Source organism: Gracilinanus agilis, chromosome 4, assembly GCF_016433145.1.
Source record: "Gracilinanus agilis isolate LMUSP501 chromosome 4, AgileGrace, whole genome shotgun sequence".
Lineage (NCBI taxonomy): Eukaryota > Metazoa > Chordata > Mammalia > Didelphimorphia > Didelphidae > Gracilinanus > Gracilinanus agilis.
This window is the reverse complement of record NC_058133.1, coordinates 505,403,042-505,415,652: the sequence shown is the minus strand read 5'-3', so window position 1 is coordinate 505,415,652 and position 12,611 is coordinate 505,403,042. Positions and strand designations below refer to the sequence as shown.

Here is a 12,611-nt window from a genome sequence, read left to right as displayed (position 1 = left end):
AGGCTTTCCTTGGATGTTTCCTCCTGGAGTGGAAACCATCCAGCTTGGGTCTGATGAGGCCCCAGCAGCAGGATCTGAACTCTGCCAAAGCCTACCAAGATGGTACAACTTTATGCTGGCTTAATGAAGGCCACGTGTTGGTCATTCAAGGCCCAACCTGGAGGGGCTCACTGCCAGGCAGGAGATGAAACTTTGGGCAACAGAAGCTCATGAAGACCCTCCCTTGGGGCTGAGAGTTCTGCTCAGCTGTCTCCTGGCTGGCAAGGGGTTAGGAGATGGCTCCAGGTGACAGCCTCAGGGCAGGATGGCCACACTTGGGAACCAGGGATCTTGGGCAACATGGGTACTAGGTTATTTGACACGGACCTCATGTCTCTCCTTTGTGGTGTTTCCCCCAACCCCCCCAATATAGCTGTTGGGCCAGCAAGACTTACTGGAGGCCGGACTGGACGTGAAGTACTTGATCATTGATCGCTGCAGGGAAGGTACTCGCCATAAACAGAAAACAAAGATGTTTGCAGCTATGATTCCTACAAATACAGGGAATTCAAAATTACCCAGAAACATTTGGCTGAGGATTCCAGATATGACAAACTCTTCTGGGGAGCTTATGAAATGACGGCAGGGGGTGAGTAAAGGCCCAAGCAGCAGAAGGGGGAAGCCAGAAAGACAATGGGCTAACCCTCACCTTACACTGACCAGCACTGTATTCTTGTTTTGTAAATCCTTACCTTCCAACATGGAATCAATACTAAGTATGGGTTCCAAGGCAGAAGAGCAGTAAAGGCTAGGCAATGGTGATTAAGTGCCTTGCCCAGGATCACACAGAGCTAGAAAGTGTCTGAGGCCAAATTTGGACCCAGGACCTCCTGTCTCCAAGCCTGGTGCTCTATCCACTGAGGCACCCAGCTGCCTCCAGCACTGTGTTTTTTAGAGGAGTCCAATAACACTCATTCACAATAAACCCATTCCACTTAGAAGAGACCAGAGAGGCAAGCTCATAAAGTTAGAGGGTTTCTCCCAATGAAGAACTTTTGTCTCTAACACTTCTCTCTTAGATACTAGGTACATTGGTGAGGGAATTTTCCAAATAAAGGTCTTTATCTCTAGAAGAAACCATTTCAGTCAAGTCATCCTAAATTTCAAGCAAGATTGGTCCTATTATAAGAGCACTCACCCACTCTTTCTTTCCTCTGCAAGGCAAAAATTTACAAAACAAAAACGAATAATGTCCATTACTGCAATAAAATGAGTGTGCTGTTTTGGGAAAGCTGGGAAGGGAGTGGATTTCTACAAGTATTTTCAAAAGGCTAATTGCCAATAATACGCTGTCCAGAGTCTGCAGGAAGTACTTTCCTCTGACCTCAAGGGTTCCTGTGAAAGCACAGGAAAAATCAGTTCTACACTTGGGATGGTTCAAACATCTACAAACACACATGATTTCCCAAGAACTTGTGGGCAATCCCAAAGAATTTTGAAATTGGCTCAGAAATTCTGTGTCAGCCCTAGATTCATCTGGCAGTGAATTTGTGGGCTGCATGGGGGTTGTACATTGATGTTGTTTTTCTGTGGTCAAGCCTTCTGAGCTCATACTGGTCTGATCAGCCACACTCAGACACACACAATGGTGTGATGCCATTTTGGTTCTGAGTACAAAGGACAACCATCTTTCTGCCAAGAGCTCACTTCTCTTTAACTATGTTAAGTTGGTTTATAAAACTATCCTAACTCAGAATTTCGTCAAGAATTATGAGGATTTTTTTCCCTTGAGAAGTATATACTTAATATAAATCCATGAACCTTTACACATGAACGAATGAACATCTTAAAACAGTATTCCTCCAGTAAGTATTTGTTGAAAAAATAAATAACACGTAATACAATTAGTATGTTTTCATTTGTCTTATAAGTTCCTTAACAAGAAGGCACCCACCCATTTTTGGTCTCTATGCTAGAGACACAAGGCCAATAACATCTGCTACTTCCCTGCCTCTCTCCAAGAAAGGTGTGAAGGAGACATGACTTTCATTTCACATTCTGAATTTCTTGGAAAAGGGTGGCCAATTTAAGCAGGTGATTTTTAAGCAGTTCCTTTGTGATAATTAAGATGACCCAATGACTGCCAAAAATAAAATGGTGAAGGTGAGGTCTGAATGTAATGTCAAGGTGAGAGAACTTGAACAAGGCCAAGTATTTCGATTTTGATTCTTTCTATAATGCCCACTAGAAGGACTCAAGCTGTTCTTCTCACAAGTAGTTCCGACCTCAGTAAATCTGAATTATTTAAAATGTTTGCTTTCCCATGAAGCATTAGTGTGGACTCTTTCACTACTCTTTTTTTTGCTCTATTGTAGGAGGACTCACAGCTTTAAAAACTTTTAAGAAATGACAGCTTTAAGGTCAAAAAGGCCAACCTTTGGAGCGCTTTTGGGCAATGATTTCCTAGAGCCCTATCAGCTCTTCTCAAGACACAAAAGGAAAGGACAAATAAAATGGACTCCTAAAGAAGAAATGCCCTTAACTTGCCCAACTGAAGGAAGGGAAATAATCCAGGGTGCCTGTTATCCAAAAGGAAGGAATCTTGACTTTTTCAAAGGTTGTTGAGATTTACCGATTCTTATCACTGGATGCTAAAATTTTGACTTCCTAAAGGAAAAGTAAGTCTTTTGAAATAAGAATTGTATAAGTTAATTAAGTATGGAAATAAGAAAATATGGAAAAAATGGTGCTTTGCTCAAAAAAGAAAGGATTTCCTACTCTGTAAAATGAAGAGCCGGGGCTTGGAGATCTGGAAGGTCTCTTTCCAAGGCTAATGTTCTTTGACCTTCAAGTGTAGGCCAAGATACCTCAAATTCCAAACTAGAAGGAGATGGGGCTAGCCAGGCCAAAGTAATATTTGACCTCTGGTTCTAAATTCAGATAAGAACGATGTTGTTCTGAAATTTCACACTCAGGAACCAGAAAACCAAACCAGAAAAGAAAGCAAATTCCTTCTAAAACTTTACATCTGAAACCTTCCAGAGAACAGTCAGGCACAGAGAACAATTTAAATATATGGAACTTTTGAAATCCCAGGCTTATCTGAGCCAATGTGAAAGCTACTCTACCAGCCATTCCAATTAAGGGTAATCAAATTCAACTTTGGAAATAAAGAATTCTCCAGCATACACTGAGGTTCATGGGAAAATGCAATGGAAGGAAGCAGCTACCCTTTAAAATATAAAGCAGATTCTACTGCTGTACGATTTGCTCCTTGAAAGACAACATACCAAAGCAACTACTAACTTTCATGTATGGAAAGTGTTGAGCCTAAACCACTAGAACCAGAAAGATTACTTTAGTAATAAGGAGAATCTAAGCTGGTGCCAAAGGGCACAATGGGGATGGGGTTTCATCATCTTTCTAAATGCCACACTGGATAACCAGATGCTAAGGAGTTGGAATTGTTAGTATTCAAGTATTATTAAAAGCTTTCAAAGCCCTTTCTTACCTTCAATCATTAGTTAAGCTCCATAGTATCTCAATGGGGAAGCTAAAAACGAATACATGGAACAAAGAATACTACAACTAAAAGGGAATCAAAAGGCCACTGAGTCTGACCTCTCTCGTTTTTAAGAGAGAAATGAGACCCAGGGAAGAGAGATTTTCCCGTGTCATCCAGCTAGTCCCTTATGCAGGAGAATGGGAGCAAAAGCCTTGGAGAGAGCAATTATGGATTTTCATTTAAAATGAACTGATTTGCATGGATGAAGTGTGTTGCCCTGCTTGAAGCAAGGTTTTCAATCCTGCTCCTCAGTGACCACATTAGTTAAATGGAAGAAGAGTTCTGCCCAGCTTACCAGGACAATATATTAACTAGTTACTTACAAAATGCTTTGAAAATATCCAGGACAAAGGTCCAGATTGAATTCTGATCTAGGAAAGAGCTATTAATGTTGGTTTTTTTGTGAATAAGCAGAATGGTTTTTATCTAACCCATTGGCTACAGATCAATACACAATAACCTTTTCCTTCAGTCTAATCACCATGATGTCACAGGCTGCTCAGGGTCCTCCTTTCAGGATTTCTTTGCCTTTCCATCATGCCAAGAGATATGTGCTGGCGGTCAGCCACTCCCTGCTGCTGGGTTTGGAGAGAGGGCCTCTGTATGCCTGACACCATTCCTTAGGAGTTGTGTCTCTCTGTGACATGTCAGAAAAACTACCAGGATATGTCAGCTGGGTGAACTCCACCTACTTCTGGTAACTCATGTGTACACAAACGATGACACCCCAAAACCTTGGAGCTATGGGTTGGCGGTGCAGGTGGTATCTTCATCTTTGCTGCTGATGGACACTTTGGACCTTGCCAGGGAAAGGACGATACAGGAAGTGATGAGCAGGTTAATAAGATGAACCCAGGGAAGGAGTTTAGATTTCTGGGCTCCTATCTTCAGATCTAAAAGCAACGGATGGTTCTTGGCCAGGGATGGAGTACAGGGGTCAAGGACAGATTTGCCTAGAGACTAGCAGATCTAATTAAGAATCCATACAGACATCTGCTAAGCCTGACAAACCTACTTAGCACAGAGGACAGAGAGTAGGTCTAACCAGCTAAAAAGAAAAGCAGAGGAGCTACCCAGTAATCAATAGGAGACAACAATCAGGAAGGGGGCTGAGACAATGTGCACAGTGCCAGATGTCTATAGGGCAATACACAGAGCTGGGCTGAGAATATAAAAAAGAGATTTTACTAACCAGGAGGGAAATATGACAAGAGATATTGCTGTAAGAAGCCAAATGACTAGATTCTGGCAATGAAAGCATATATTTGTTTAAAAGAAGTAGGTATAGGATTAAAAACCACAGTTTTGGGTTAGTTAAGCAAATCTGACAGAGAACGGCAGTATGGAGCAGGCCTAGGAAGATGGAAAGTAGCACCTCAGACGGCACTAAGTATCAAGATGAAAGGCATGTGCTGAGGAAATCAACAGGTTTGGAAGAAAAGTCTGGTGAAGACCATTTGGGTGAGGATCACAGGAGGGAGGAACCATGGACCTCCCAGGTTTGCCCAGCTCACAAAGCCCACAAAAAGGCAGAACAAGGGACTTCCACTATTCCAAAAGTGGTTGGACGTCTCTCTGTGTTAATATCACCAACTGCTAAATTCTTGACTTGGCTTTTTAATAACTCCGTCTTGCAAAGGTAACGAAAGGGATACCTCTCTTGGACCTGCATCAAACTAAATAAACAAGTCACTGGATTTGTCAACTAAGGGATCATAAGTAACTTTGCAGAGAGTTGTTTCAGGGCGATGCTAAGGCTGGAAGTCAGACTGTGGGGGGTGAAGAGAAGAATCAGAGGAACGTGGAGGCACCTATTGCAGATGGTCTTTTTCATGAATTTAGCTAAAAAGAGCAGAAGAATGTGGAGGTTTTCCAAGATGGCAAACTCAGTGAATTAACAGTAACAAGACATCTGAGAGAAAGTTAACACTATCTTACTATTTATACTTAGAGGGATCTATAATCTTATCCATGTAAACAATTTCTTCTCTCAGTGAAGATGGCAGTCCATGAACGTCTTCTTGACCTATAGGATTTGCTGTCCATGCTTTCTCCTAGAATGTCTGAAGAGCATCTCTACCCACTGCATTAAGATGCCTTTCTCTAGGGAAGGGTATCTTCAGGTTTTTTGTGTCCTGGACCCCTTTGATATCAATCTAGTGAAGCCAATGGCTGTATCCCATCATAGTCATGTTTTTAAATGCATAACTAGAACTACAAAAGAAGCCAGTTATGTTGAAATAGTTACTAAAACCTTAAAAAAACCAAACAAACGGATGGACCTTAGATTAAGAACTCTTGCTCTAGATCTTTAAAATATGTTATACCTATTAGGATAGTAAGAATTCAGTTTCCATTGCTTACTTCTCACCACGTCATGTAATAAAACTCACTTCCATCTCATGGGCCCTTTTTCTTGATGGCATCCCTTAGATCAGGGGTCAGCAACATTTGGCTCTTTCTGCAGGAGCCATAAAGTCCATTTTTTTCCAGGCGCTGTTACAGGAGCAGCACTGTGAGCACTGTATGGCTCTCACGAAATTACATTTTAAAAAATGTGGTGTTTATGGCTCTCACGGCCAAAAAGGTTGCCGACCCCTGGTTTAGATTGTTGCATGCTAAGCTGTGACTGGAAATAGCTTATCTCCTATTGCTTTCATTTACCCCCAAATGGATTGTTAAGGCTTGTAACCCTATAGCTATTATATATGGGGAAAGTTTGTAAGACAAAGATAGGTTTTTATGCCAGAAAGCGGGCATGGGATCATTGAAAATGCTCTGTGTAATATCCTAAGTGCAACTGGGCCAGCTTTCTTCCTCTTATTCTAGGCTCAGCCATTCATTCATCTTTAGTAGCATCTCAAAGATATATATTCATATTGTGAAGATAGGATTAACTCTCCCCTGCCTACTTTAAAATTTACTCAACAAAAAGCAAAGACACTCCTACTTAACATTTAAGTAGATGAAGTCCACAAACCACTTACTAAAGTGGTTTACACCTCCAGAAGCAACTGACTGCCCCTTGGGCAGCACTAAGCAAATTTAAAGACTGTAATGGATCTCGGTAAAGTGGAGGAAGGGGCAGGAAGTGATGTGGAAAAAGCACTATAAAACCCTTGAATTTCCTCTGCAAACTCACTTTCTCCTTCGGACTTGGCTGTGGAGGAGTTCTGGCTTGGGACCTCGGCCTGGACTAGAATTCCGACTCTTGGATTACTTTTGGTAAGACTGCTCTTGGATTCTCCCTTTGGAATCACTACTTCAGTGAGTGAAAAGCTGACTTTCTTCCTGGCTTCTGGAGAAACTTCCCTGCCTTGGAGGAGGCCTTGTGGGTGATACCCTTGCTTTATTCACTACTGGATCCTCCAGCTGAAGGTCCTCAGATGAAGGGTTAACGAACCCTGCCTGATCTGAGCTGAGCCAGAGTAAATATCTAGTGTGATAGGATATATTCTTTGCCCTCTTTCTCATTTTTCTACTTTCACTCTTTACACCTTTTTGTAAATAAACTGCTAAAAAGTCTTTCTGACATTGAGTTATTTCTCTTATATTTAGCCCGACCATAAATTTAAGCCCTACAATATACGAATCCTAATCTGGAGAACAGGTGGCTTTCATCCATGTAGCTTCTGTCAGTATGGATTGTTAAATCAATCTCTCTTGGTGACTCATGGATTCCACTGGAGAAGCTCAGTAACATCCTACGGCAATGATGGCAAATCTTTTAGAGACTGAGTGCCCAAACTGCATCCTGCATGGAGCCTCTCCACTTCCCACTCCCCTCACCTTACCTCAGATAGGGGAGGGAGAAAGCACTCCCATTGGGCTGCTGGGCAGGGGATGAGTCACGTGAGAAATGTCTTCAGGCATGCATAGAGAAGGGGAGGGGAGCAGCCCACTCCGGCACACAGGCCATGGGTTCGTCAACGCAGTCCTAGGGCTTGATTCGCCTTACATAAAATCTTAGGCATCTGGGCTGCCTTGCCATCTGAGGAAATCCTTTCTCTGTTTGGCCTCTGCAGAGGACAAGGAAGACCGTGACGATGTATCTCTGATTTCTTTCCTTGATGTTAAAATCCAGTAGGGTAATGGAATGCAATTATCTCCATAGTTGTGTTTGTATAAACTTAACATGTGCATGAAAGATGCCTTGTTGGAGAAGAGGTCATGTTTTCAGTCAAATGCATTTTTTGTAATCAACAGACACAATGAGATCTGGGATTCTTGTCAGCTTTGAGTCAACCCAGAGATTGTTAATATGTGGTTTGCTACAGAAAATTATTTGTAAAAGGAAGCACATTTCCTTCTCATCCTTTCCTCAAGGTTGTCCTGGCTTTGAGTAGATCATTCATTTTCAAGGACTTTATAAAAATCGGAAAGCACACAGTAGTTACTGATGTCTTTTGTTTTTGATTGGGAGTGCTTCTCCCTCCCTTGTCTGCGATAAGGTGAGGGGGCTGGGAGTGGGGGTGGAGAGGCTCACATGCAGGTTGCAGTTTGGGCACTCAGTCTCTAAAAAGTTAATCATCATTGCCCTAGGATGCTACTGAGCTTCTCCAGTGGAATCCAGGAATCACCAAGAGAGATTGGTTTAACAATCCATACTGACAAATTTTGATTGCCTTTTTGGAATAATATTCTCATCTGAAATTTCTTTCTATTCTTTTGGCAGTTTCCCTTCCCTGAGATACCTTATAAACACCATTAAGACTATACAATTTTTCCAGTGTGCATTTGGTGGGATCCAACAGTTTTCTTCAACTTCATTTTTCAAGTGTCCTTTCTACTTCTCTGTTGAACCTGTTGGGAAGTGTGGTGTTAGGAACGGTTACTGAAGAAAAAAATAGTCAATCTGTTCCACTGACTCCTTGTGCTTGGGTAGCTCTGTTGATGAATGGTCTTTGCTCAGATGAATCTCAAATTGAGCTTGCTTTCTCCACTGCTTGTTACTGTTTTATAAAGCACTGACCAGTGGAAGGAACATTCCTACTGAGAAAGTCCCAGATTATGACAAGAGAGGTGACACTGTTGCAATCCTGCCTTTCTCTCTAGTGTATATTCTCTAGAATACAAATTGTATTCTAAGTGGTTCTTACTTGTGGTTGCCCTTTGTCTCCACTTGGTGAGGAAAGCAATTATGAACTGCTTTCAGTGGCTTCTGGGTTCCTTTGGCCTCTAGGTTACAGGTACTATTTGATCAAATCCCAAACTTGACAATTTAAGACCAAGCTGCTGCTCTCTTCCATGTCCCACTTTTGGCCAGGATTTACTGGAATGGATTTGGCTGAAGTCACTTGTCCAGTCCTTTCTTATCCTTATCTTTCCCTCTAGTTTGGGGTTGTTCTGACTTCTGCCCTGGCTCACAGCTTGGCCTAACACAGGTTTGGCTGGTTTGGACCAGACTCTCACGTTGGTACCCAAACATTTCCTATCTGCTTAGGCAGAGTCAATTTCGTTAAAAAAAAAAATGATGTTGTCACAGCTTGCCAAGTCTAGTGCCTTCTGACTCTTTTCTGTTAGAAAGTGTTGAGGACACACAGTTACGAAATGTATGAGTAGTCCACAAGTGTAAGCCACATTTCCTAACATGCTTATAATTTATTGGATGTTTTTTTTCCCCAATATCACTTTTACTGGAGTCCAGAGTTTATTAATCAGACTGAACTGGGCACTGATTATATACAATATTCTATCATATGTACTATGGAAAAAACCAAAATGAACAGTCCCTGCTCTTGAGGTTCTTATAATCCATTAGAGGGGACAGGGTACACACAACCAATTACACTTGATAGAATGTAAAAGGTTTGAAATAAAGTCTGAAAAAAATGTTATTGGGGGGCAGCTAGATAGCACAGTGGATAGAGCTCCAGCCTTGGAGATGGGAGGACCTGAGTTCAAATTTGATCTCAGATACTTCCTAGCTGTGAGACCCTGGGCAAGTCACTTGACCCCAAATGCCTAGCCCTTACCCCTCTTCCATCTTAGAACTGATACTAAGACAGAAGGTAAAGGCTTCTTTAAAAAAAAAAAGTTACCGGAGTCCCAAGCTGAAAGCTATCACTTCAGGTTTGAGGATCATTGAAGGCTTCATGCCAAGGATATGGCACATGAACAGGGCCTTAAAGGATCTTAGAGCATCGATTTAGAGTTGGGAAAATTATGGACAACATTTCAGCCAATTCTTCATTTTATTGATGAAAAAACTGAAAAGGGAATATGTTGAGTGACCAAGTCCTACAGGCTGTAAACATAAAGAGTTCTGTGAATTCAGCCATAATCCTGAAATCACTGCACTGTGTTCCCGTTGTCCCCCAACAACTTAAAAGGGAGAGATGTAACAAAAGGGAATTCTGGGCTAAACTTGAGGAAGGCAGAGAAGAACAATATGTCAATAAAAGAGTGAGATTCTTAATCTGGCAGCCAACAAGGATTGTGGGGAAAACCTGGACAAGTTGTTAAGGCCCAGATCTTGGAGGCTCAGTGTCTGCCTCTCCATCTTTAGAAAGAAACATGGGCCAAGATGATGACATCTCTAGCAGCAATGAGCAAGAGGAGGGAATAAATGAACCCCATCTGTTCCTGTGGGGATCAGGATGCCTTAAGAGGACTGATAGTTTCAGACCTGCCAGCTGGCCTACACAACTTGAGCTGTCTACAGAGAAAACCGGGGCCTGGCCTTGATTTCTTCCATAGATTAGTTGTAATTCAACAAATGTTTGTCAAGCACCTACTAGACCCGATGGGCTCTGCAAGAGCAGGTTGGGGAAGCAGAGTGGCAAAGTGGATTCCCATGTCTAATAGCACTGATAAGCTCAGGAATGCTTTACCTTTTCTTCTGGGCTAAAACAGGAGATCTATGAGCTGAACAGTGGTTCCTGCTGGCAGGGATTTCTGACATCCTAGGTGACAAGTGGCTGAATACTCTCCAAAATACAAAATAGAATCCCTGCTCAATGGAGTAATCTGTAGGCAACACTATGGGTTTTCTTTTGGCATTCTCAGCATTTCCCAACAATTCTAAATGACTAGAAAACCCCCAAAACACCTCATCCCATCATGGCTGTGCTCCAAGTACCTAAAGCAATGAAGCCAGAACAGTTTCAGTAAAGGCGCATTCCTTGAAGGCCCTGCTGGAACACTTTCCAAATGGCACTTCCTTCTCATGCAGGCAGTGGGGAGAAAAGGAAGGGATGGGGAGACAACAAAGGTCTAAAGCTGATATACTTGGATAAGTCAAGGTTGGAACCTCTATGGTCACATTTTTCTCTGCAAGAGAATTCATAAGCTATAAATCTACACACTGGGTGCTGAAGTACCTGGATAGTCTCTAGCTCAGCCAAGAAAAGTGACCACTGAGATCAGAAGCCCTCCAAAGAGAATCAGGACTAGAGTGGCCTAATTTCCCTCACCCCTTTTAAATCCTTACCTTCTGTCTTAGTACTAATTCTAAAAAAAGCAGCAAGGGCTAGGCAATTGGGGGTTAAGTGACTTGCCTGGGATCACACAGCTAGGAAGTGTTTAAGGCCAGACTTAAACCCAGGTCTTCCCAACTCCACTTGGCATTCTAACCACTGTGCTACCCAGCTGTGCCCCCAAAGTGGCTTAATTTTACAGGGTTGCTATTCAGAGAATTCAAAGGCTCTTCTTTCACAAGAAGAAAATAGAAACAGAAGAAATTAAGTCAGGAGTAGGCTATATAAAAATCATGGAGAAAGACTGAAGACTGAATTATATAGTGAATGTGTAGCCACAAGAAATGACAATAGCCAATTCTATACTGGAGGTATTAACCCCAAAATTGGTGCTATAGGGCAAGAGACATGAAAACTAGGGACCTCCATTCCCAGCTTGGAAAAATCTCAAAGGAAGGATTGAATAGGTCTTGTTACGCATCAGAAAGAACAATGCTCTACTGCCTGCCAGGCTACAGAAACATTAAAAGAGATAAGGTCCTGGAGTACATTGTGAACACCAGAGAAAGATCCTCTATTTCCAGTGTGGAGAGTTCAAAAATATAAAATAACCAATGTTAGTGTTTTGCTATCACTTCCTGGCAGGATTAAAAGCCTCTACATTCCCAGGGAGATGATTACATAAAATCTATGTAGGCTGGTTTTTTTAAGGGTTCATCTTAAACTTTTCATATATAAAATGGCAGGGACTAAATTATCTTAGAAGTGTGTTTATAGCACACCCTTTCGAAATGTTTTTTAATACAGGGTGCTGCTGGAGCATGCTTGTTAACTAGTTAATAAGGGAAGTAGCAAATGTTATCATCCTGTTAATTAGACAGAGAAACCCAAGCATAAGCAGATGACTTGTCCAAGTGAACACTAAACTTAGACAGCAAAGCAGAAGTCCTGACTGAGGAATTGCCCAGGCCCCATGCAAACACTACAGGTGCCTGCATTGATTACTAAGTGAGCCTGTAGATACAGAGCCTGTCTGCCTTGTAAACAATTGGTAAACACGGTACGAAAGCCATCGATTGTGACATACTGTACCTGTTAGTCTTACTTCTCTTCTTTTGAATGCCTAACACGTGTAAGCTAACACAAACCTGTCACAGTTCGCTGGCCATCACTTAGGGTATTCCACCACTTGTTAACCTAAAATGACAATGAAAACCATAAATTGCCCCATGGCACGAACATGTGAAAATGGACATCTAGAAATGGTAAAACAATTGCATGCATACAAACACACTGAAATATGAGAGAGAGGAAGAGAGAGAGAGAGAGAGAGAGAGAGAGAGAGAGAGAGAGAGAGAGAGAGAGAGTAAGTGTGTGTGTGTGTGTGTGTGTGTGTGTGTGTGTGTGTGTAGGTGTAGGGAATTCTTCATCAATGAAATTGAAGAGCTAAAATTTGCAGTCATACTAAGGAAGTTGGGTCAATTGTCCATGATCTTTGACCCAGAGATCTCATTGCAAGGAATACATCAGAGAGAGGCTGGAGACAGAAAGAAAAGTCCCATTCCATATACACTGAAATATTTATTATAAAACTGTTTTAGTAGTAAAGAACTAGAAACAGAACAGCTGCCCAGTGAATGGGTCAATGA

The 12,611-nt window shown here is 41.9% G+C and overlaps 1 protein-coding gene across 1 annotated transcript in view; it reads right to left on the bottom strand.

The window, feature by feature from the left end:
- Window positions 1-12,611, bottom strand: part of PARL (presenilin associated rhomboid like) — a 37,158-nt gene that overhangs the window by 16,716 nt on the left and 7,831 nt on the right. Inside the window, exons 4-5 of the mRNA XM_044676472.1 lie at window positions 12,111-12,159; window positions 435-530 (exon numbers count right to left, since the gene is read on the bottom strand). Of these exons, the coding sequence (XP_044532407.1) occupies window positions 435-530; window positions 12,111-12,159 (145 nt within the window). The remainder of the gene's footprint in view (window positions 1-434; window positions 531-12,110; window positions 12,160-12,611) is intronic.